This window comes from Trichechus manatus, unplaced genomic scaffold (assembly GCF_000243295.1).
Source record: "Trichechus manatus latirostris isolate Lorelei unplaced genomic scaffold, TriManLat1.0 scaffold00201, whole genome shotgun sequence".
NCBI lineage: Eukaryota > Metazoa > Chordata > Mammalia > Sirenia > Trichechidae > Trichechus > Trichechus manatus.
Genome location: NW_004444137.1, coordinates 1051009 through 1076811, shown reverse-complemented (window position 1 = coordinate 1076811; position 25803 = coordinate 1051009). Strand labels below are relative to the sequence as shown.

Sequence of the window (25803 nt, the reverse complement as noted above, 5' to 3'; positions counted from 1 at the left end):
TAATACTCTGTTATGATCCTTTTCATTTCAGTTGGGTCTGTTGTAATGTCCCCCCTTTCATCTTATTTGGATGATTTGTGTCCTCTCCTGTTTTTCTTTTGTCAGTCTGGCCAGTGGTTTGTTGATTTTGTTGATCCTTTCAAAGAACCAACTTTTGGTTTTGTTGATTCTTTCTTTGTTTCTCTATTTCATTCATTTCTGCTCTAATCTTTATTATTTCCTTTCTTCTGGTGGCTGTGGTCTTTTACTGTTTTCTTTCTATTTGTTTGAGTTGTGTAGCTAATGTTTTGATTTTGTCCCTTTCTTCTTTTTTGATATGTGTGTCTTTTGGTATAAACTGACCTGTGAACACTGCCTTTGCTGTGTTCCAAAGGTTTTGGTATGGTGTGTTTGCATTCTCGTTGGATTCTAGGAATTTTTTTGATTCCATCTTTGATTTATTCTGTTACGCAGTGATTTTTAAGGAGGGTGCTATTCAGTTTTCATGTATTTGATTCTTTTCTTGTTATTACTTTTTACTTTGATGGCATTGTGATCAGAAAAAATGCTTTGTCTTATCGCAGTGTTTTGGATTTTGTTTATGGTTGCTTTGTAGCCTAGTATGTGGTCTATTCTGGAGAATGTTCCATGTGCGTTGGAAAAGAATGTGTACTTTGCTGCTGTTGGGTGGAGTGTTCTATATATATCTTTGAGATCAAGTTGGTTGATTGTGACCTTTAGATCTTTTGTATCTTTGTTGAGTTTCTTTCTAGATGTTCTGTCCTTAACCAAGAGTGGTGTGTTGAAGTCTCCTAATGCTATTGCGGAACTATCAATTTCTCTTTTCAGTGCTGTTAGAGTTTGTTTTATGAATTTTGGATCTCTGCCATTGGGTGCATAAGTATTTATTATGGTTATTTCTTCATGGTGGATTGTCCCTTTAATCATTAGATAATGCCCTTCTTTGTCTTTTATGGTGGATTTTGTTTTAAAGTTTATTTTATCTGAGATTAGTATTGCCACTCCTGCTCTTTTTGGTAGCTGTTTGCTCAATATATTTTTTCCATCCTTTGATTTCTAATAAATTTACGTCTTCATTTCTAAGATGTGTCTCTTGTAGACAGCATATTGATAGGTCCTGTTTTTTCAATCCATTCTGACACTCTATGTCTCTTTATGGGTGCATTTAAGACATTTACATTCAGTGTGGTTATTGATAGGTTTGTGTTTATTGCTGTCATTTTGTAATGCTTTTTTTGGCGGTGCTGAAATTTTCTTTGTTCCTCTTATTCTTCTGTGCTGAATTACTTTTGTTTGTGGATTTTTTTCATTTGTTTTGTTTTTGTAGATTTTGTGTTTACTGAGACTTTATGTTTTTCTTGTTTATTTTGATGAGTAGGTTTGTTAATTTTCTTTGTGGTTACCTTGAAATTTACCCCATCTTTCTAAGTTTAAACCAGTCTTTTATTGATAACGCCTTGACTTTGTCTCCATTAGAACGTTCTATACCTACACCGTTTATTCCCTCTTTTATTGTTCTGATGTTGTCATTTACAGATTGACATCTCTGGCTACCAGTTGTAAATCTTTTAGTTTTGTTTTAGCCTTCAGAGTTCATTATCTAGGTTGTTATCTGGCTGATTCTATCTTATGTGTTAGATTCAGGTTGTTTTCTGATATGGTTCTCTAACCAAAGGCTTTAATAATTCTTGTAAGTTTGGTTTCGTTTTTACATATTACCTTAATTTCTGTTTATCTGGAAATGTCCTAATTTCACCATCATATTTGTGTGAGAGTTTTGCAGGATATATTATTCTTGGTTGGCAGTATTTTCCTTTCAAGATTTTATTTATATCATCCCATTGCCTTCTTGTCTGCATGGTTCCTGCCGAGTAATTAGAGCTTGATCTTATTGTTTCCCCTTTCTGTGTGAATTTTCCTTTTTCTCGAGCTGTTCATAAGATTCTTTCTTTGTCTTTGGTTAGCGAGTGTGATTATGATATGTCTTGGAGTTTTTCTTTTGGAGTATATCCTATATGGGGTTCTTTGAGCTTCTTGGGTAGTTGACTTTTCATCTTTCATGATATTAGGGAAGTTTTCTGTCAGTAAATCTTCAATGAATCTCTACATGTTTTCTGTTTTCTCCCCCATTCTAGAACTCCAATCACATGCAATTTTTTGCCTTTGATTATATCCCACATCGTTCTCGGTGTTACTTCATTTTTCTTCATTATTTTCACTGATTTTTCCTAAAACAAACTGGTATCTGAGGATTTGCCTTCAATTTTGCTGATCCTGTCTTCCATTGTTTCAAATTTGCTCCTGAAATCTTCTATTGCACCATCCATTTCTGAAATCTTGTTTATCTTTTGGATTTCTAATTGCTGTTTTTGTATGATTTCCAGTTGTTTATTTATTTTCACATTTTGTTCGTGTATTATTTTCCTGATTTCTTCCATTGTTTTATCTGTCTTTTCTGTGATTTTGTCTATTTTTTTTTCCTTATCTTTGTCTGCATTTTGCTTCATCTGTTGGAGAACTCTGAATATTAGAGTTCTGAATTTCCTATCAGATAGTTCTAGTGTCTTTTCTTCTAGGAGAAGGTCATCTGATATTTTATTTTGGTCACTTTCTGGAGCCATCCTCTTCTTTCTTAAATATGTTTTGAGATTATTTGCTGTCTCTGGGACAGTCAAGAATTATTTTCTTCATTTGTTGATTGTATATTTGATTGTTTCTTCCTGCTTTGTTTTATTTGGTTATGTCTGGGCAGGCAGGCTGGGTATGTTTTGTTGCTTGCTCGCCTATGGGCATGATAGTTCTTAACACCTTGTCCAATGAATAGGGCCAGTCACACAGCTATGGTGCAGCAGGACGGTTCCAGCAGTGGTGGAGGGGTGGAGATGTGTAGTTTGTGGTACAAACTGGGAGCAACAGGGTTGGTTGATGGCAGCATAGGGCAGAGTCTGGAGAACTTCGTCAGTACCACTTGGGAGCTTGGTACTTGGTCCACGGTGCAGATAAGCAGGAGGGAAAGGAGAGGATGTGATGTGCAGAGCTAAGTCGGTGGGTGAAAGAAGAGAAAGAAGAGAAACAAAGGCAAAAAATGAAGTAAAAAAATAATAGAAAGAAAAAAAGTAAATAAAATGGCAGTACATTAGGATTCGGCCAGTGAGTGTAGGGCAGACCCATCGAGGCCATGTGCTGGTGGCTCTGTAGCCAAATGGTGTGGCTCAGCCTGTCTAGAAGCAGTGTGGGTGGCACACAGGACTAGGTGGGTGGGAGAAAGGAAAGAGGGGAGAGAGAGAGAAGAAGCTAACAATGAAACAGGCAAATAAAAAATAAAAAGTGAAATAAAAGCAATAACAACAACAACAAAAAATATGGTGATATGTGCACCGGCTGTTGAGGGCAAGGTGGAATTGGGGTGGCAGCAAGCTAATGTCTCTCACTAGGTAGCACAGCACAGCCCATTAGGAAGGGGCGGAGGCAGTGAAGGGCCTAGGTGGGAGGGAGAAGGAAAAGGAGAAGGAGATAGATAAAGAGAAATATAAAATATGGCACTGAGGGAGCTGTCCTGTGGGAGCAGTGCAGACCCAGGGAGGCTGTGTGCTAGAGGCTCTCCGGCTGAGTAGTACAGTATAGCCCTTCCAAGAAGTTGGGGGCTGCACATAGGGCTGAGTGAATGGGAGAGAGGAAAGGAAGGAAGGGAGAGAGAGAAGAAACAATAATAACAATGACAATAACAACAAAAATAGGAAAAAAAGAGACCAAAACAGTCAGTAAATAAATGAATAAAATGGTGCTGAGGGAGCTGGTTGGTGATGGCGGCGCAGACCTGGGCAGGCCACGTGCAATGACTCTCCAACCAAGCTGTGCAGCACGGCCCCTTGAGAAGGGGCGAAAATGGTGCACAAGGCCGGGTGGGTGGGAGAAAGGAAAGGAGAGAGAAGCAGAAAAGAAAAGAAGAAAAGAAAAAAAAAAGAATGAAGTAGACAAACTGAAAAATCACAGCCTGTCAAGAAGGGGAGGGGATGGCACACGGGGCTGGCTGGGTAAGAGAAAGGAAAGCAAGGAGAGGAGAGAGAGAGAAAAAAAAAAAAAAAAAAAAAAAAACCTATCAAAAAACAAACAAGTAAATAAACAAAAAATAACAAAACAAACCAAAAAAACAGCCTGTCAAGATGGGAAGGGGATGGCATGTGGGGCTAGAGAAACAACAAAACAAAAAAAAGCCCTCCCCCCTGCAAAAAAACCCAAAAAACAAAAATACAAACAAAAAATAAACAAACAAACAAAAAAATGGGACTGGAGGGACCAGCCGGTGGGGGCAGCAGGGACCCTTCGGCAGTGAGCTAGTGTCTCTCTGGCTGAGGAACCGTGGCCCATTGGAGCGGAGGCCTCCTAGAGGTAAGAAGGATGGGTGGTAGGAAAGCACGTATCCCTGATTACCAGGTGCTCTGCCTCCTGCTGGGAGCTCCGTGAATTTGCCTTCCCATACTCCATGTCCAGAGTTCTTTGGCAGCTGTAGCCCAAGATGGTGAATCTGGCCACGTTAGCTGGTATGGGACCTCGACTCCATAGCTCTCCTTGTTCTCTGTTCTCTGTCAGTTTCTTATTCCAGTTGGTGTTTGATCAAGTTCTTTATTCCTTCATTTGGTACTTAGGGTTTCAGGACTGATATCTGTATCTGTTTTACTTAGTTTTTCCAGTCTTTGCTGCAGAGGACGGCATGGAGCTTCTGTCTATATCTCCATGTTTGTCCCTAAGCAAAATCTTGAAGATGCAACATGGTTTCTCCTTGCTGCTTATAGTAAAAAGCAAGTGGAAAAACACAAATTGAGAAACTGTTAAGCAAAAAGAAACCAGAACTTAAAGATAGGTGTGTGACATATGGAGCCAATCAACCATCTTAGCAGAAATGCTCCCAGTTTAGACTGAAAGGGACAGAGACAGGATGAAATGAAGTAATGTTGTCTAATTCCTGGAACTCTACAACCAGGATAAGGGTCAGTGGAGCTACTTGGCTGTGAACATCTGTTGTCCTCCAGGAGAAGACAAGGACAATCCCAGGGGCAGTTAGGAGACCAGCAGGACTGTCAAAAGGAGCACAGGGCAGGGCTAACATTTTCTGAGTTTCAAAGGGCGAGGCTACTGTTTCATTTCCAAAGGGTGGGGCTACTGTGCCTGTGGACTGGGAGAACAGGGCTGCCCAGGGCCAAGGGGCAGGGCTGCCACCCAGGGTTGCAGAACCCTACCCAGAGTCCAGAGGGTGGAGTTGATGCTCAGATGGTCCTGGCAAACAGAAGGTTTATTTTCAAGCCTTGAGATCCAGTGGAGTTTGCCCTACTGGGTTTTGGATTTGCTTGGTACCTGTCTTAGTTATCTAGTGCTGTTCCAACAGAAATACCAAAAATGGGTGGCTTTAACAAACAAATTTATTTTCTCACAGTTCAGGAGTCTAGAAGTCCAAATTCAGGGTGCTGGCTCTAGGGTAAGGTTCTCTTTCCCTGGCCACTCTGGGGGAAGGTCTTTGTCTCTTTTCAATTTCTCTTCCTAGGTTCCTTGGCAATCATGTGACATGTATCTTCCCAACCCTTTTTGCTTGCTTGCTTAATCTGCTCTTTTTATACCTCAGAAGAGATTGATTTAAGGCACAGCTTACACTAATACTGCCTCAATAGCATAACAAAAAAACGTCATAGGCTTAGGGATTGAGATTTACAACCCGTATCTCTCCCTTTTGAAATGGAAATGTCTACCTTATGCCTGTCCCACCATTGCCCTTTGGAAGCATATAACTTGTATCTAGGGTTTCAATGGTCCACAGATGAAGAAGGGTTTTTCCCCAGGATGGAACACACCCAAAGTCTCGCTCATACTTGATTTAGATGATTCAGAAAATAAAATTTTGGACTTAAATTGGATGCTGGAATAGGTTAAGACTACTGGAGATGCTGTATATGTATTTTGTACATGGGAAGGACGGAATTTGGGGGGTGGCAAAGGGTGGAGTGTTATGGATTGAATTGTGTCCTCCACACCTTGTCTGGAAAAAGTGTTTTTCTTTTGTTATGTTAATAAGACCACCTGGGAGTAGGATTGGTCCTAATTCCTTCTGAGTGATGTCTTATAAAAGAAGACATACACGGGGAGTCACACACAGGGTCTTCACCATATGAAGATCTGCCTATAGCCAAAGAACATGAAGGAACACCTAGGGCTACCAACAAGGAAGGACCTTGCACTGGAGATGATGCCTGAATTTAGATTTCTAGCCTCCAAAACTGTGAGACAATACATTTCTGTTCTTGAAAGCCACCCACTTGTGGTATTTTTGTTGCGCTAGCACTAGGAAACAAAGACATTGTAGTTCCCCAAGAATCCCAAGTAAGAGAGCAGGAAGCACAGCATAAGACCAATGATCTCAGGTGTGGTGGAGTCCAGGAAGCTGCAGCTGTTGAGGGAAGGATTACAAAGGGCCAAGGAAAGGAGGGACAACAACCCTGAAAGGAGGCACTAGAGAAATGATTCTATTTTTACAAAAAATTCACCTGCTGTTTCTTAGCATAGAATCTGACTTCTTTCACTTCAAGATTATAAGACCTAGTGAACCAAACCCATTGCCGTCCAGCCAATTCCTTCTCATAGTGACCCTATAGGACAGAATAGAACTGCTTCATAGAGTTTCCAAGGAGTGCCTGGTGGATTCCAACTGCCCACCTTTTGGTTAGCAGCCAGGCTTTTAACCACTGTGCCACCAGGGCTCCAAGACCTAACATGAGTGTTTAAGTCTGTCCTTCTGAAAGAAACAAGGCTTACTTTCAACATCTCCCTCTCAAATACCAAAGGAATGTTAACCTTTATCGGGGTATAAGTAGTCCAAAGTTTCTCACTCATTTGACTCTTAGGAAGAGAAGGAACATTGAACTCAAGAGAATAATTGACAAGTATTATGTGGCTTCTGCAAACATAAGAGGATTTTATGTGATGATACATATAGCTTTGACTCTATGAGGAGATAGGCAGGGTGACTTCCAAAGGGCCCAAGTGCTCTCCTTTAAATTAATGTTGGTCTTCTTTTCTTCATTGTCGTTGATGGAAAGCTGTGGATGACTTCCCCAAACTTCATCCTCAGTCACCATTTTCACAATCTTGCTCAAGAACCACACCTGGACCTGTCCCCAGAGGGATAAGATGGCGATTGAGGGTGGGGGATTACACTTCTCTCTCAGCTCCTCCTCAAGGGAATCCTAGATAGACCAAACTCAGCCTCTAGCTGCTCGCCATTAGTCTCCATCTTCCAAGCTCCCTTCCTGTGCCTTTGGTGGCCATCACCCCTGGTGAAATGCTTACCCTTTATATATAATGAACACATTCTATCTCCACTCCATAATCCTGGCAGACACCACCTCAGTTCTGTGAATGGGCCAAAAGACTCCCAGAGAAGTCATGGTGCGCCATGTTGCAGAGTGAGCTGAGCACCCGAGTGGGAGGGTGAGAGGTAGAGATAAACTAGAGCTGCCAGCCCAGGTTTTGCTCCATATTTGACTTTGTGCATTTGGCCTTGCCGTGGCTTTGGCAAAGAACTTTTATACTAAATGTAGAGCAGATAGCATAATTTTAGAGAATGACTAAAATCGAGTATAACTAATTCATGTTTAAAAATATGTGTGGAGTAATTTACACACTACATGGAAAGCTTTCCATCGAACTTTGTTACCTTTTATCCCATCCATTTTTTCCAGTCTGTTATTTTAATTTGCTGAAAAGCAAGGTATGGAATGTGCTCATCCTTTCCTACGTATTTATCTACTAAACCTCTTCAGAAAAGTAAATAAGGAAGTTTGACACCATTTGTTCGTCTATGAACCCATCGATACGAACTGATTTCTAGTGTCTTTTCTAAGTTCACCATCTTAAGATTCACATGCTGTTCTGAAACATGGTCAGAAATTAAAAATAAGCATATCCAGGTAGAGTTTCAATGTATCCATTATATATCCTCCTCCGCTTTTTAAAAAAGTAAACATAAGTTTGCCTGTTTCAGTTATCTACTCAGATTTTTTCATGTCTTTTCAAAGAAGATCAAAAATAGTTCTTCAGTTACATCCTTCCCTTGAGTGAGATCCTACTTATGTGAATCTCTCTTGTTAATACAATTTTAGAATCTGGTTTCCAGTTTGCTGCTCAGTTTTGTTCTTCCGTAAGGGATTCTGTTTGTACTTTATATGTGTATTGAGGGCGGGTGTAGTTCTTGTTCCTTGCATCTTTCTAAAGTTGGTTGCTGAATGGTTGAGTTATATTTTTCAGTCGTTCTTAAGCATTACGATGTGATGAATCTCATTTTATCAACAATTGTGTGGACATTTCTTAAAAGATAAATTAGAATGACAAGCAAATCAACATACATCATGATCTTATAAATCACTTCCGATTTGTAGATAGGGCTGCGTTTATCTATGCATGTTTGTATGTAATAAAAAAAAAGCATTAACGACAAAAGTTTGGGAACTGCCGATGGAATAGGAAATGACACACGTGCCAAAGCCTTGTGCTTTTAGGCTCAGTAATTCTGCACATACTGGCTAAAAACATATTTGAGGTTTATAAAAGCAGCTTGTCCTTTTTGTACCTGATGACTAAGTATTTTGTTGTTGCAATTAATCTTTTGTGACGTTCTTCGTTGTAGATTGCTATTTAGTTGAAACATTAACTATGATGTTGTTTTTGTTTCTTGTCAAAATCTTTGCAATTTTTTAACAACTTTATTGAGATATAATTCACATATTATGCAATTCATCCATTTTAAAGAGTATGATTCCATAGTTTTTAGTATATTCATAGAGATGTGCAGCCATTATCACAATCTGATTTTAGAATATTTTGTCACCCCATTAACAAAGAAAATTATACCCATTAACAATCACTCTTGTCCCCCCTCCCCCCGCCAATTCCTCGTTCCCAGCCCTACGCAGCCACGAATCTGCTTTCTCTCTCTCTCTGGATATACGTATTTTGGATATTTCATGTAAATGTAATCATACAACATGTGATCTTTTGCATCTGGTTTCTTTCACTTAGCATAATGTTTTCGAGGCTCATCCATGTTGTAGCATATATCAAGATTCCGTTCCTTTTTATGGCTAAGTAATATTCCATTGTGTAAAAGAAGTATAGCCAGAATGCTCCTTAGAAGCAAGGGTGGCGAGACTTCATCTCATGTATTTTGGACCAGGAGGGACCAGTCCCTGGAGAAGGACATCATGCTGGTAGACGATCATCGAAAAAGAGGTAGACCCTAAACAAGATGGATTGACACAGTGGCAGCAACGATGGACTCAAACATAGCAACGATTGTGAGGATGGTGCAGGACCGATCAAAGTTTCATTCTATTATACATGGGGTTGCTGTGAGTCAGAACCCACTCGACAGTACCTAACAACAACAACAGCATACGTACTATATATACATATATATTTACCACGTTTTGCTTATCCATTCATCTATTGATGGACATTTGGGTTGTTTCCACCGCTTGGCTATTGTGACTAATACATCTATGAACATTGGTACACAAGTGTCTGAGTCCCTGCTTTCAATTTTTTGAGTATATACCTAGGAGTGGAATTGCTGAATCATATGGTAATGCTATATTTAAGTTTTTGAGGAACTGACAGCTGTTTTCCACAGCAGCCGCACCATTTTACATTTCCGCCAGTAATGTACAAAGGCTCCAGTTTATCCACATTGTTACCAACACTTATTATTTTCCATTTTTTTGATAATAACCATCCTAATGATTGTGAAATGGTATTGAATTGTGGTTTTGATATGCATTTTCCTAATGACTAATGATGGTAAGCATTTTTTCATGTGCTTGGGGACTCGCTCTCTTTTTTTTTTTTCATAAATTATTTTGTAACCATTAAAGATGCAGCTGTACTGACATGGAAGGATGCCCTTGACCCATTGTTGAATCCTTAAAAAGCAGGTTGTGATACAACCTGGATCATAAAACCAAAATCAAACCCACTATCATCAAGTCAATTCCAACTCATGGCGACCCTATAGGACAGAATAGAACTGCCCCATAGGGTTTCCAAGGCGGTAAATCTTTACAGAAGCAGACTGCCGTATCTGTTTCCCACGGAGTGGCTGGTGGGTTCAAACCGCCTTTTGGTTAGCAGCCAAGCTCTTTAACTACTGTGCCACCAGAGCCCACCTGTATCATAGATTATATTGTTAGTAGGCCAAATAATGGTCAGCAAAGAAGTCCATGTCCTAACCCCTGGAACCTGTGAATAAGTTATGTTACATGGCAAAAAGTTTATGTTACACTTTGTAGATGTAATTAAGGTTACAAATTTTAAGATGGAAGGGTTATGGTGGATTATCCAAGTGGGTGCGGTCAAATCATACAAGCCTTGAAAACAGAAAACTGTCTGAGTGGAGTCCAAGAGATGTGGCAGAAAAAGAGTGAGACAGATTTCAAACAAGAGAAGAATTTGATGTGTCATTGCTGGTTCTGAGACGTAGGGTCCACGTTCAAGAACTGGAGAGTTTTCTAGCTGACGGCCAGCAAGAAAATTGGGAATCTCAGTTCTACAAACTCGAGCAACTGAATTCTGCCAACAACTTGAATGAACTTGGAAGCAGATTCTTCTGATAAGAACCTAGCTGGCAGACACTTGTTTTGGCCTTGTCAGGCTGCTTTGGGAAACTGTTTCTTGACTCCATAACTGAGGAGATAAATCTATGTCATTTTAAGCCTCTAAGTTCGTGGTAATTTGTTATGGCAGCAAAAGAAAACTAATATAACGTTTACATAAAATTGTGTGTGTGTGAATATGTATATACACACTGTTCTATGTGGTGGTATAACTTTGAGTTTATTCTGTATACTCTTCTGTATTGAGTTCCTTATAATCAATATTTATTTTTTGTGTAATCAAGAAAATTCAATAACCTTCTTTCAATTACATTTTTTAAATCTCATAAACATTAAAAAATTGCTCATCCTTAATTTTAATAAGTGAAATGTCACAATCTCCATCATGCATAGGTTTTTGTTGGCTTTACCTGCGTGGTTTTGTGGTTTATTTTATGTTTGGGGAAAACAATAACATTTACAGCCTCAGTCCTAAGTTCTCTCTCATTCTAATTTCTAAAGGCATCAGCCGAAAACCAAACCCGTTACTGTCGAGTCCATTCCAACTCATAGCGACCCTACAGGACAGAGTAGAAGTGCCCCATAGAGTTTCCAAGGAGCAGCTGGTGGATTCAAACTGTTGACCTTTTGGTTAGCAGCCGAGCTCTTTAACCACTGCACCACTACCCGGTGCTGTCGAGTTGATTCTGACCCATAGTGACCCTAAAGGGCAGAGTAGAACTGCCCCGTAGTGTTTCTAAGGAGTGCCTGGTGGATTCCAACTACCAACCTTTTGGCTAGCAGCCGTAGCTCTTAACCACTGCGCCACCAGGGTTTCCCTGCACTGCTAGTTGGACCTAAATTAGATGAGACTCAAATCCCTCACCCTGAGATGCTCTGTGGATGAAGTTATTGTCCTTACCTTCCTTTTTTAAAATTTCCATTATGCGGTAACTCAGTATGGCAGCATATTGTAATGTATGCATAAATCAGTTAGCTTTTGTTGAGCAACAAATTATCCCAAAACTTAGCGCTTACAACAACGGCTGTTTATTTAGCTCACAACACTGTGGTCTTTCCTGGGCGCTTATGCATCTGGGATCACCTGGGATTAAGCTGGCAGCTGGATGGTTTAAGTCTGGCTCACTCGCATGTCTGGTGTTTGACCAGCTGTCAGCTGAGATGACGGAGTGACTAGGCCCTGTGAAGAAGCTCAGGATTCTTCGTATGGTGGTGGCTGGAGGAGTTAAAATCAGCAAGAGAGCAAGCCCCACTGCCCAAGCCCTGTTCTAGCCTCTGCTTGGATCTGTTTGCTTGTCTTCCATTGGCAAAAGCAGGTCACATTGCCCAGCCGGGATTCAAGAGTAGGTGAAATAGTCTAAGTCTCTTGATGGGAAGGTCTGCACTGTCACATTGCAACAGAATATGGATGCGGGGAGAGGGGAAAAAAATGTATGCTGTTTGTGGCTGTTGCAAGCAATTTATATCCCTGGTCAAGTATCGAACGAGTCTTGTGTCATTTGTAAAAAAGCCAACAAACCCCCTTCTATGAAGCGATGTGTTGAAAATGCATCTCTTACGAAGACACGACAATCAATAGCGTCCTCATGGATTTATTCATTTGTGGTTTAGTAGTACATTAGGAGACCTGGAGGACAGACCCAGAAATCCTTGACTGAGTTGAAATTTTCCCGTCCCTATTGTCATGCATCTGTTACCGTAACATGTTAGTAATATGATGCACATTTTATTATGACTGACTGTGGAAATAGTGGTATGTCTGTCTTCTCCTAGGTGTTTGCCCAGCTACTGTGAACATGGGGGTGAATGTTCCCAGTCCTGGGATACCTTCTCCTGCAACTGCACAGACACTGGTTACCTGGGAGCCACCTGTCATTCCCGTAAGCCATACACGTTACTAGTTCTCTTTCCTCTTCTGATTTCCATGTACTTCCATTTTCATTTTCACTCTTTTATGTTTGTGTGTCTGCATCTGTGCAACCACGTGCTAGAAAACAACCACAAAAAAATTCACAGATATTTTAGTGACCAAATAATTCTTTACTGGTTTGTCTTTAATCAATTGTATTTTCTAATGATGTTAAGGTAGCTTACAGAAATACGTAATACCAAATATGGCAGAAAAAAATAGTCAATGACAGGCAAAGGGAAAATAAAATATGTATAACAAGTAAAAATAAAATCAAGAACGCATGATGTCATATGTGGTTCTGTGGCTCAAGCTGGGTCTTAATTTTAGTTCTCAAAGTTCTGTCTGCCAAAGTAAAGGTGGAAACATGATGAGTGACTAGGTTAATATTTACACAATTAAACAAAGGGAATCTCATAAGAAGCACTGCATAGGGAGATCACCTGGTAGGTTGTAGCAGAGGGGAATTAGATGTTAGCCAGAAAATAGGTAAACTTCCAGGTTGCTTCCAATCTTGATATTCTTTGATGATGATGATGTTCCCGCTGCTGTTGCTGCTGCTGTTGGTATTCATGAGGATGTTGATGTTGGTGATCATGTTAACATTCACTGGGAAGTCATAATATGTCTTCACTATTCTAGTGCTCTGCGTATTTTATTTCATTTAATTCTCAAAACAGCACTAGGAGGTAAGCGTGATTATTACCTGCATTTTACACTTGAGTGGAGAGAGATGTTAAACAGATTGTCCAAGGTCACACAGCTACTTTGTGGCGGAGAGAGGCTCCGTGCCCATAAGCAGGCTCGAGACCACCACACGATCCTATCTTCTGTCTCAAACACCACGCTTATTTTCTGAAGAATTGTTCTCTGTAAAATTTGAAGCTGATTTGAAGCTGACGAAACTTTATTGACCACTAATTCATTAGCTCTCAGTAGCATATGACAGAGCCCCTGAAATCCTCAGGGTTTTCTAATTATTAAATTTGTTTTTGTTTTTTCTCATTTGTGTATCATTGTTGACATCTCTGGAGCCCTGGTGGCGTAATGGTTGAGAGCGCGGCTGCTAACCAAAGAGGCCAGCAGTTCGAATCCACCCGCCACTCCTTGGAAACCCTATGGGGCAATTCTGCTCCGTCATATAGGGTCTCTATGAGTCGGAAGCAACTCGCAGGCAACTGGTTTGGGTTTTTTTTTTTTTTTTTTTTTTTGGTTTTACTGATATCTCAAAGTCCCTTCTCCCTTGGCACCTTCCTATTTTTCTGAGTTTTTAGAGAAACAGCATAACATGAAAAGTCACTGATATCACTATTTTTCGTCCCTCCCACTGGGGTCATCCATTGTACCTTTAGGAACTCTTCCTCATAAATTATTCATTTAATTTTATTTCCACATAAGCCATGGGAGAAAGATAGAACATGGATAAATGGCGTCACGAGGGTTGGTCACCCAGTGCAGGAACTCATGGTGTTACACCTCCCCACCCAGTGTGGGCCAGCTCTCGGCCCCACCCTGCCCTCCGCGCAGGGCCAGTGCCGCCCCTTTGGCTCCCCGCAGCCCCTCCTCTCTCACTGACCAAGGTGGAGGCGCTCCTCTCCGCCAACTGGTGGGCACCCCTGTGCGGCCGCCCGCTCCCTGACTGGTAGGTGGTGGTGGTGGTGGTGATGAGTTACTGCACTAGGCGACACCAATTCTAGTGACACCACTGCCTTGGTGACCCCTCCCCCGGCTGTGCCGGCCGCCCACTGCCACTGTGGACCCTGGGGTCATTCTGATGTCGCCCTCTCTGACAGTGTCAGGGGGTACAGTCCACACCCTCCTGCCCCCCAGTGATGCCGCTGGCACAGATTGTTATAAATCCAGCTTTACGCTTAAGGAAACCAAATCCCAGGGAAGCTAATGTTGGAGCTGGGATGAGAACCTGGGCCCCAGCCCTGGGGGCTCCACAGAGGAGCTCCAAAGCCTCTTGGCAGAGCAAGAAGAGGTGACAATTAGGAAGGATTCCTGACTCACCCCTTGAGCACCCCCTAAGTCCACCCAGAGCAATTCTACTTGCCTCTCTATTTACTGACACAGGTATAGTACCAGGTAAGAATTTTTCTAAGGCGATTCCTTGTTTGAAAGGAGCTGGCATCTCTGAAATCAAAGGCTCAGTGATTTGACCAAAGTCACGGAATTAGGACTGGGATGGTATGTTTTACCTCGACTGTCCTCCATTGCACTTAAGTTGTCTCATATAAAGCCAGTACTTAATAAATATGTTTAATTAACAATTGCTATGATGTGATCAGTAACTGTGATCTAAATAGAATTCCAAACAACTCTGGGCATTAAAAGGTAAACATGAAGGGTCTCTCACTGTGGCCCACCTATTGATTTAATAATTGAATTGACTTTATTGTGATTCTCCAATGAGTGAACCAAATGAAGATGAAATACACCTAGTCCTCACCTATCGACTCTCTTGTTATCCACATTTCGCATTTATGACAATAGTGAAATATCTACTCTCTGATCATTTTGTGCGTTAACGGCATACATCTGGCAGTAACAAACGCGGAGGTGTGAGATGAGAGTTAACCCTGGCTGTGATGGTTAAGGTTATGTGTCAACTTGGCTGGGCCATGATTTTCAGTGTTTGGCAGTTATGTAATGATATAGTCATCCTCCATTTTATGATCTGATGTGATCATCCTCCATTTTCACATAACACTGATTTTCGCATAACGAAAATTGGAACCTAACCATGTCGATAAGTGAGGAGTGGGTGTATTGCCAGATCTACAGCAAGTGATCATGAGGCCATTATTTATTGGTGGGATATAGGACAGGGACTGGGGTTCTAATTATATAATGAATACAAGGAATGAATGTATACATTCATGTTTAAAGCAGAATTCCTCCTAATCATACCTCCTCAATCCTTGTTCTTTAAACAATTCCTGCTCTAACCTAAATGTAACTCCTGTTATCTGTTTGTGTACACCCCTCTGGACTTTTTTCTAGGCAGTTATGACCAAGTTCATGTTTTTATAGAAGTATAAAGATGAGTGGCAAAAATGCAAACATGGTGGGAAAACAATCCCTGTTGTCTATGTTTCCATGGTATCAGGAGCACTATTATTTTGAGGCAGTCTCCCGTGGAAAACTATTTTGACACTTACAACACTTAACCATATTTAAAATAAAAGACATATATTTTTGGTAATATCCCTGGGCAAATAAACATTTCTTTCCTTTTCTTGTTGTGAGATGAGAGAAAAACAATTTTTATACACCTCCCTGGATTTTCCCTAAATTCTTGAAAACATTTTTGTACGAGTGTTTAGGCTAAGTTAAATAATGTAGGTAATCCTGTCAGTGTAGAACGGCGGAAACACAAAGCCTCTCTGTCTGTACTGTAGTTACACAGCCTGAAGTATCTTGCCTAACCGTTATCTGAGTCTGTCTATGTCGACACCAAGTCTGATTGTTAGGGCTGCGGTGGCGATTGGAGCAGACACCAGGCCAGAATCAGACTGTGGTTATTACCTGGCAGCCATTACCTGCTTTTCTGGTTTTTCAAAAGGTGTCTCCTGTCAAGGCAACACTTGAGCCACACAGGGCAATGTTGCCTGGTTGATTACTTGTGTAAACTTATTATGACTATTAATAAAGCCCATTGTCCACAGACACTAATCACTCACCTTGTACATAGCAAAACATTTACTGTACAAATAAAAACATTCAATTATGAATTGGATAAATGGAAATTACAAAAAGGCAGATTAAATATGTATATATATAATTTATTATTATATATGCTATGTATCATATCTATTATATTGCTGTTAGCTGCCTTCATGTCGACCTCCAAATCATGATGACCCCATGCCCAACAGCACGAAACGCTTCCTGGTGTGTATGTGTGGGTACACACACTCACATACATATAATTATGTAATAATTCAAGACAATGCAAGGATGCAATTTATCGTTTGCAAAGCATTTAAGGAAGTTTCTTTGTAAATCAAACTTTTAAAACTTGAATGGAAAAATGTCACAGATTCATACAATCGGCATTGGAAAGATGCATTTCACTTGTAAATTGTTTTAAGTAAACAAAGGATATAATTACTGAGTAATTTGAGAAATGTTTTCAGCATAAGTATTAAATAACAAATCATTTAGGGAAGTGAATGTACTTCACGTATTTAGACATTACATGGCAGAACTAGAATAAGACTAGAGCAAATCCATTTGACCAAGTGTTTGAAAGAAGTCTTACGTTACTAGAGCAATTAGGATTTGGGTTCACAGGTTCCTGGTGGTATCTCCTGAAGTCTTTCCTTCTGACACCTGATTGAAATAGGAGGACACTCCCCTAGAGAACACGTACCTAGGGATAGTGTAGAATGATTGTCGCTAGAGAAAGTATCCCATAATTAAAAGCGTGGACGGATTCATCCCACTGCAATGCCTCGCTGATCATCCGTGCTCTTTACAGCTCTCTACGAGCAGTCCTGTGAAGCCTACAAGCACAGAGGAAACTCTTCAGGGCTCTACTATATTGACTCAGATGGAAGTGGCCCACTGGGACCGTTTCTGGTATATTGCAACATGACAGGTATCTTGATAAGCTTTTATAGCCTAGTGATATTCATACAAATGCTTGTTATACACAGAACTGTAATGGCAAAGTAGAGTTTAGTTGGTTGGTAGCTTTCTGTAAATGTGCCTTGTGATTGTAATGTGATTGCTAAGAAGTATTAAATATAATATTCAAAAATAGTTTAAAAGTGATAATTAAATGTTATGTAGTTATTTAGAAAGGACTCTGTGTCGTTAGTTACTGGGAATGTAAATAATTTATTTGTGGAACAACTAATAATAAACCTTTGCTTATTCAACTAAAACAAAAAAGGATAAGCTTTATTTCTTAGATCCTATCAATATATGTGAAAGACTTTGAAGAATATTCATTTTTTTAAATTTTACAAATGTCCCATTCGTATTCTTTTGCATAGTTAACACATGAACTTATCCAGGAGATGATATTTCCTAAGCATATACACATCATATAATAAATGTGTTCCTATGTAACTATGTATAAATAATATTTCCTTTTCTTCCAGAAGACCAGTTTTGAAATAATCATGTGCGTGGTGGTTAGCAATATATGTATGTCATAACCAAGTCCTGTATGGCTTTGAAACTTTTTAGTTAACGTATCTCCTCCTTGTTGCTGTTGCCGTCAAGTCGATTCTGACTCGTAGCGACGCTATAAGACAGAGTAGAACTGCCCCATAGGGTTTCCAGGAGTGGCTGGGATATGAACTGCCGACCTTTTGGTGAGCAGTCAGGCTCTTAACCACTGCACACCAGGGCTCCCCTCCAAGTACAGGAGCTCAACAAGACCAAAACATCAACTGGCATGAATAACAACTCCCCCGATATAATTAGGTCCCTGGGTGGTGCAAACGACTTCCACTACACTATTAACCTAAACGTTGGCAGTTCAAATCCACCAGTGATGCCATGAAATAAAGACCTGGTGATCTGCTTTCATAAAGGTTACAGCCAAGAACACCTTATGGAGCAGTTCTATTCTGTAACACATGGAGTCGCCAGGAGTTCAAATTGACGCGATGGTAAAGGGTTCTGATATAGTTTACATACATTCTTTTATGTATCTGAACATATAGTTCTATCTGTTTCTCCGTATCTGTATCTGTGTGTGCCCATACCAATAGAACCTTTTCTTCATGCTAATGTATCATTGGAGCCCCGACTGCGCAGTGGTTAAGAGCTTGGCTGCTAACCAAGAAGCTGGCAGGTTGAATCCACCAGTTGCGCCTTGGAAATCTCATGAGGCAGTTCTACTGTCCTACAGGTGTTTCTGTGAGCAGCTCTGGTGGTGCAGTGGTTAAGAGCTCAGCTGCTAACCAGAAGGTTGGCAGTTCAAATCCAACAGCTGCTCCTTGGAAACCCTGTGGGGCAGTTCTCCTCTGTCCTATAGGGTTGCTATGAGTCGGAATTGACTCGATGGCAACGGGTTTGATTTTTGGTTTGGAATGTAACATATAACGAACAGAAATGTAATAATCCTTTTTTTATGAAATTGTTTCTGGGTTACCCTAGTGGTATAGATGTAATAATACTTCAACAGCTGTGGAATTTGACTCTGCAAATTCTGAGAAAATGTTCGGAAAAAAATCAATTGTAGATGGTACTGAAGTAATTATAACGTAGTTATAATTTGTTTTACCTGTTATTAGAGCTATTTTGTTACCCCGATAGGAATGTAATTTCCACAAGGAGATAATCATTTATGGGTAAATTTATAACGAAGGTTTGTGAGTAGCTTGGAGTACAACTGCCCCATACAGTTTCCAAGGAGCACCTGGTGGATTCAAACTTCCGACCTTTTGGTTAGCAGCCACAGCTGTTAACCACTATGCCATCAGGATTTCTGTATACTACTGCATGCATAAAACAACCTCTGAGCATTTTTGCAGTAATCATATGATTTGATTATACATGCATCTTCCAGCCTGAGGGACCCTGGTGTTGCAGTGGTTAAGAGCTTGGCTGCTAACCAAAAGGTCACAGCTTGAATCCACCAGCCTCTCCTTGGAAACCCTATGGGCAGTTCTACTCTGTCCTGTAGGGTCGCTGTGAGTTGGAATCGACTTGATGGCAACGAGTTTGGATTTTTGGTTTCCAGCCTGAAAACTACCAGTAGGTATGGCATAGAAACCTGAGAACTGCCAGGGCATTGCACTGGACGTGGGTACTGCTGTTTCAGGCTTTAGAGCAAGCATTTTATCATAGACACTGAGCAAAATATTACAGCCTGATGTTAGGGATGAAGACACTGGTTTAACCTTTACTGAAGATGCATGGTTAGTAATATGTATGAGGGAATAGCCAAGGAGATCTTGCTGGAAATTGTTGCCTCCTGTGGTGATAGCAGCCCTTCAAGTCACTTGATTTCTATGTCATTTTGCTTTACTTAACATGAGTCAGGTGATGCCAAGGCACTGGTACCCCAACCATGCATTTCCCTTTTATCTATTAGGTACTTAATTACCCAAACGTCCAGGCATTACTAAAGATTTTCATAATTTTGTCTTGGGTGAATCCTGTGATCAGGATACCACGTACGCCACAAAATTTCATGATCCACAGAAAATTGAAAGGAACACAGCTGGCGTATTCCTTGATGAATCAGGATTTGGCGTCTGAAGCTGTTTCGTTGATAATCAACTGTTGGCAAGTTTGGCAAGACCAAGGTCAAGGTTATGAAGATGTTTACTGCCAAGAGGAGGAGCTGGGAGTTGATTGCCAGATGGTCTGCAGTTTCTAGCTCTAATTTAAGAAACATGTTTTAGTCATCATGCGTGAACTTGTGGTGAACACGGGGCCTGGGCTTCACCATTGGGCTTTAGCTGTGTGTGTTTGTAAGCCCTTTGGAGTGTACCACTAATGTATGAGTGTCCTAGGAAAAGTGCCCCAAAGCAGGTAGCTTGAGACAACAGAAATTTATTATCTCATGAATTAAGAGACTAGAAGTCCAAATTCAGGGTGTTGACCAGGCCATGCTCTCTCCTAGGAAAAGATCCTTTCCTGTCTCTTCCAGCTTCTGGTAGATGCATCCCACAAGGCCGTCTTCCCTCTGTGCCTCTTCTCTTCTTGTAAGGACATGACTCCGATGGGATTAAGACACACCTCATGGTAACTCAAGTGATAACGTCTTCGAAGATCTCATTTCTAAACAGTGTCATGTTCAGAAGTACCAGGGGATAGGTTAGCATATCTTTTTGGGGGGACACAGTTCCATCCATCACAACTTGTTCAAAAGCATTTTGTTTTAATGCTTGATCATGCTGTTGTTGTTAGCTGCTGTGAGGTCTCCTCTGACTCATGGTTGCCTTATGTATAACAGAACAAACCATTGCCTGGTCCTGTGTCAACCTCATGAGTACCGGCATGTTTGAGCCCATCATTACGGCTGTTGTGCCAATGTATCTCACCAAGGGTAGCCTTTGCCCTTGTTGTCTCTCCGCTTCACCAAACATGTTGTCCTCCTCTAATGACTGGTCCCTGCTAATGACACATCCAAAGCAAGGAAGTTGGACATTGTTCTGTTGTGCTCCATAGGATTTTCACTGGTTAGTTTTTGGAAGTAGATCCCCAGGCCTTTCTTCTTAGTCTGGAAGCTCTGCTGAAACCTGTCCACCATAGGCGATCCTGCTGGTATTTGAAATACCAGTGACATAGCTTCCAGAATCAGTGCAACATGCAAGCCACCAAGGTAGGACAAACTGACAGATGAGTGGTGGCTTAATCATGCAGAGGGATACCGATTTGATACAGTGACTGCTGTGTTTTTTTTCTCTGTAATGGCTGTTACCCACCGCCCCTCTCCTTTTCAGAGTAAATTCTGGCATTGCCTACCACACTGGTGGTGCAACAGTTAAGCACTTGGCTACAAACCAAAAGGTTTATTTATTTATATTATTGTACATTAGATGAAGGTTTATAGAACAAACTAACTTCTCATTAAACAATTAGTACACATATTGTTTTGTGACATTGGTGTCCAACCCCATGACATGTTAACACCCTCCTCTTCTCAACCTTGGGTTCCCCATTACCAGCTTTCCTATCCTCTCCTGCATTCTAGTCCTTGTCCCTGGGCTGGTGTGCCCCTTTAGTCTTATTTCGTTTTATGGGCTTGTCTAATCTTTGGCTGAAGGGTGAACCTCAGAAGTGACTTCATTACTGAGCTAAGAAGGTGTCCAGGGGTCATACTCTCAGGGTTTCTCCAGTCTCTGTCAGATCAGTAAGTCTCGTCTTTTTTTTTTTTTTTTTTTTTTTTTGGAGAGTTAGAATTTGTTCTACATCTTTCTCCAGCTCTGTCTGGGACCCTCTATGGTGATTCCTGTCAGAGCAGTTGGTGGGGGTAGCTGGGCACCATGTAGTTGTGCTGGATTTAGTCTGATGGAGGCTGTGGTATTTGTGGTCCATTAGACATTTGGACTAATCTTTCGCTTGTGTCTTTGGTTTTCTTCTTTCTCCCTTGCTCCAGATGGGGTGAGACCAGTGGAGTATCTTAGATGGCCGCCACTTACAAGTTTTTAAGACCCTGGACACTACTCACCAAAGTAGAGTGTAGAACATTTTCTTTATAAAACTATGGTATGCCAATTCAGCTAGATGTTCCCTGAGATCAAGGTCGCCACAGCCCTCAGCCCAGTAATTCAGTCCCTCGGATAGTTTGGATGTCTCTATGGCGCTTCCATGATCTTGCCTTGGTCAAGTTGTGCTGGCTTCCCCAGTATTGTGTACTGTCTTACACTTCACCATAGTTACCACTTATTTATTGTCTGTTTAGTGTTTCTCCCCCACCCCTCCCCTCCCTCATAACCTTCAAAGATTCTTTTTTGTGTAAACCTTTTCACGAGTTTTTATAATAGCAGTCTCATACAATATTTATCCTTTTGTAATTAACTTACTTCACTCAGCATAATGCCCTCTAGATTCATCCATGTTCTACGATGCTTCGCAGATTCATCATTGTTCTTTATCGTTGGGTAGTACTGCACTGTGTGTATCTACCATAGTTTGTTTATCCATTCATCTGTTGATGAACATCTAGTTTGTTTCTACATTTTTGCTAATGTGAACAGTGCTGCAGTGAAAATGGATGTGCGTATCTGTTTTTGTGTGATGGCTCTTATTTCGCTAGGAGTGGGATTGCTGGATCATATGATATTTCTATTTTTAGCTTTCTAAGGAAGCGCCATATCGTTTTCCAAAATGGTTGTACCATTTTGCATTCCCACCAGCAGTGCGTAAGAGTTCTGATCTCCCTGCAGCCTCTCCAACATTTCCAATTTTCTGTTTTTTTGATTCGTGCCAGTAATGACAGGGTGAGATGATTTCTCATTTTAGTTTTGATTTCCATTTCTGTAATGACTAGTGATCATGAGCATTTCCTCATGTGTCTATTAGCCGCTTGAATGTCTTCTTTGGTGAAGTGTCTGTTCATTTCCCTTGCCCATTTTTTAATTAGATTATTTGTCTTTTTGATGTAACAGTGCTGGATTTTCCTGAAGATTTTAGAGATTGGACCTTTGTCGGAATTGTCATAGCCAAAATTTTTTTCCCAGAGTGTAGGTTCTCTTTTTACTCTTTTGGTGAAGTCTTTTGATGTACATAAGTGTTTAATTTTTAGAAGATCCCCGTTACCTAGCTTATCTTCTGGAGTTTCTGTGTTGTTAGTTATGGTTTGTATCTTGTTAATGTCATATATTAGGGCCTCTAGCATTGATCCTATTTTTTCTTCTATGATCTTTATGGTTTTTGGTTTTATATTTAGGTCTTTGATTCATTTTGAATTAGTTTTTGTGTATGGTGTGAGATATCAGTCCTGTTTCATTTTTTTTGCAGAGGGACATCCAGTTTTGCCAGCACCATTTGTTAAAAGGAAAGTCTTTTCCCCATTTGGTAGAATTTGGAGCCTTGGTGAAGATCAGATTACTGTAGCTGGATGAATTCACATCTGGGTTCTCAATTCTGTTCCATTGGTCAATGTGTCTGTCATTGTACCAGTACCAGGTTGTTTTGACTACTGTAGCTGTATAGTAGATTCTGAGGTCAGGTAGTGCTAGTTCTCCTACTTTATTCTCCTTCTTCAATAGTGCTTTACTTATCCAGAGCCTCTTCCCTTTCCATATAAAGTTAATGATTAGTTTTTCCATCTCTTTAAAGAATGCTGTTGGAATTTGGTTCAGGATTACATTGTATTTGTAGACTTCTTTGGGTAGAATTGACATTTTCACAATGTTGAATCTACCTATTTATGAGCACTGTATGTTTTTCCATTTATGTAGGTCTTGTTTGGTTTCTTGCAGTAGTGTTTTGTAGTTTTCTTTGTATAGGTCTTTTACATCCCTGGTTAGATTTATTCCTAAGTATTTTATGTTTTTAGGGGCATTATAAATGGTATTGTTTTTCTGATTTCCTTTTCATTGCACTCTTTATAGGTGTGTAGGAATCCAACTGATGTTTTTGTGTTTATCTTGTGTCCTGCTACTCTACTGAATCTTTCTATTAGTTTCAGTAGTTTTCTCGTGGAGTCTTTTGGGTTTTCTATGTATAGTATCATATCATCTGTAAATAGGGACAGTTTTACTTCTTCCTTACCAATTTGGATGCCCTTTAGTTCTTTTTCTTGCCTTATTGCTCTAGTTAGGACTTCCAGCACAATGTTAAATATGAGTGGTGATAAAGGGCATCGTTGTCTTTTTCCTGTTCTCAGGGGGAATGTTTTCAGTCTCTCTCCATTAAGAATGATGTTGGCTGCTGATTTTGTATATATGCCCTTTACTATGTTGAGGAATTTCCTTTCTATACCTATTTTATTGAGAGTTTTTATTAAGAATGGGTGTTGGACTTTGTCGAATGCCTTTTCTGGGTCAGTTGGGATGATCATGTGATTCTTTTATTTATGTGGTGGATTACGTTGATTGATATTCTAATGTTGAAACATCCCTGCATACATGGTATGAATTTCACTTGGTTGAGGGGTATTATTTTTTAAAATATGATGTTGAATTCTATTGGCTAGAATTTTGTTGAGAATTTTTGCATCTATATACATGAGAGACGTTGTTATGTAATTTTCTTTTTTTGTGGTGTCTTTGCCTGGTTTTAGTATCAGGGTTACACTGGCTTCATAGAATGAATTTGGAAGTATCTCTTCCTTTTCTATGTTCCGAAATATTTTGAGTAGTACTGGTGTAAGTTCTTCTCTGAATGTTTGGTAGAATTCTCCAGAGAAGCCATCTGGGCCAGGGCTTTTTTTGTTGGAAGTTTTTTTTTTTATTACCTTTTCAATCTCTTCTCTTGCTATGGGTCTGTTCAGATTTTCAACATCAGTTTGTGTTAGTTTGGGTAGGTAGTGTGTTTCGAGAAGTGTATCCATTTCCTCAAGCTTTTCAAATTTGTTGGAGTATAGTTTTTCATAGTACTCTGTTATGATCGTTTTTATTTCAGTTGAGTCTGTTGCAATGTCCCCCCTTTCATCTTATTTGGGTTATTTGCATCCTCTTCTGTTTTTCTTTTGTCAGTTTGGCCAGTGGTTTGTTGATTATGTTGATCCTTTCAAAGAACCAACTTTTGGTTTTGTTGATTCTTGCTATTGTTATTTCTCCTCTGATCTTTATGATTTCTTTTCTTCTGGTGGCTGTGGGCTTCTTTTGCTGTTCTCTTTCTGTTTGTTCGAGTTGTGTAACATGTTTTGATTTTGTCCGTTCTTTTTTGATGTGTGCATCTGTTACTGTAAATTGATCTCTGAGCACTGTCTTTCCTCTGTCCCAAAGGTTTTGGTATGATATGCTTTCATTCTCATTTGATTCTAGGATTGTTTTGATTCCATCTTTGATTTCTTCTATTACCTAGTGGTTTTAAGAAGGACGTTATTCAGTTTCCATGTATTCGGGTTTTTTTTTTCCTTGCTCTTCCTGTTGTTAATTTCTACTTTCATGACATTGTGATCAAAGAAGATACTTTGTATTATCTCAGTGTTTTGGATTTTGTTGAAGGTTGCTTTTTTGCCTAAGATGTGGTCTATTCTGGGGAATGTTCCATGTGGATTGGAAAAGAATGTGTACTTTGCAGCTGTTGGGTGGAGTGTTCTATATATGTCTATGAGGTCAAGTTCGCTGATTGTTGCCTTTAGATTTTCTGTATCTTTGTTGAGCTTCTTCCTAGATGTTCTTTCCTTTACTGAGAGTGCTGCAGTTGAAGTGTCCTACTATTATTGTGGAATTGTCAATTTCTCTTTTCAGTGCAGTTAGAGTTTGTTTTATGCATTTTGGAACCCTGTTATTGGGTGCATAGACATGTATTATAGTTATGTCTTCATGATGGCTTGTCCCTTTAATCATTAGATAATGCCCTTTTTTTGTCTTTTATGGCAGATTTTTTTGTAGTCTATTTTATCTGAGATTAATATTACCAGTCCTGCTCTTTTTTGGTAGCTATTTGCTTGATGCATTTTTTCCATCCTTTGATTTTTAAAAAATTTATGCCATTTTTTCTAAGGTGTGTCCCTTGTAGACAGCATATTGATGGATACTGTTTTTTTAATTCATTCTGTCACTCTCTGTCTCTTTATGAGTGCATTTAGGCCATTTATGTGCAGTGTAATTGTAATTATTGATAGGTGTGAGTTTATTGCTGTCATTTTGT

The 25803-nt window shown here is 40.1% G+C and overlaps 1 protein-coding gene across 1 annotated transcript in view; it reads left to right on the top strand.

The window, feature by feature from the left end:
* LOC101351015 (contactin-associated protein-like 3) overlaps positions 1 to 25803 on the top strand; it is a 230626-nt gene that overhangs the window by 133448 nt on the left and 71375 nt on the right. Inside the window, exons 5-6 of the mRNA XM_023742135.1 lie at positions 12426 to 12532; positions 17048 to 17167. Of these exons, the coding sequence (XP_023597903.1) occupies positions 12426 to 12532; positions 17048 to 17167 (227 nt within the window). The remainder of the gene's footprint in view (positions 1 to 12425; positions 12533 to 17047; positions 17168 to 25803) is intronic.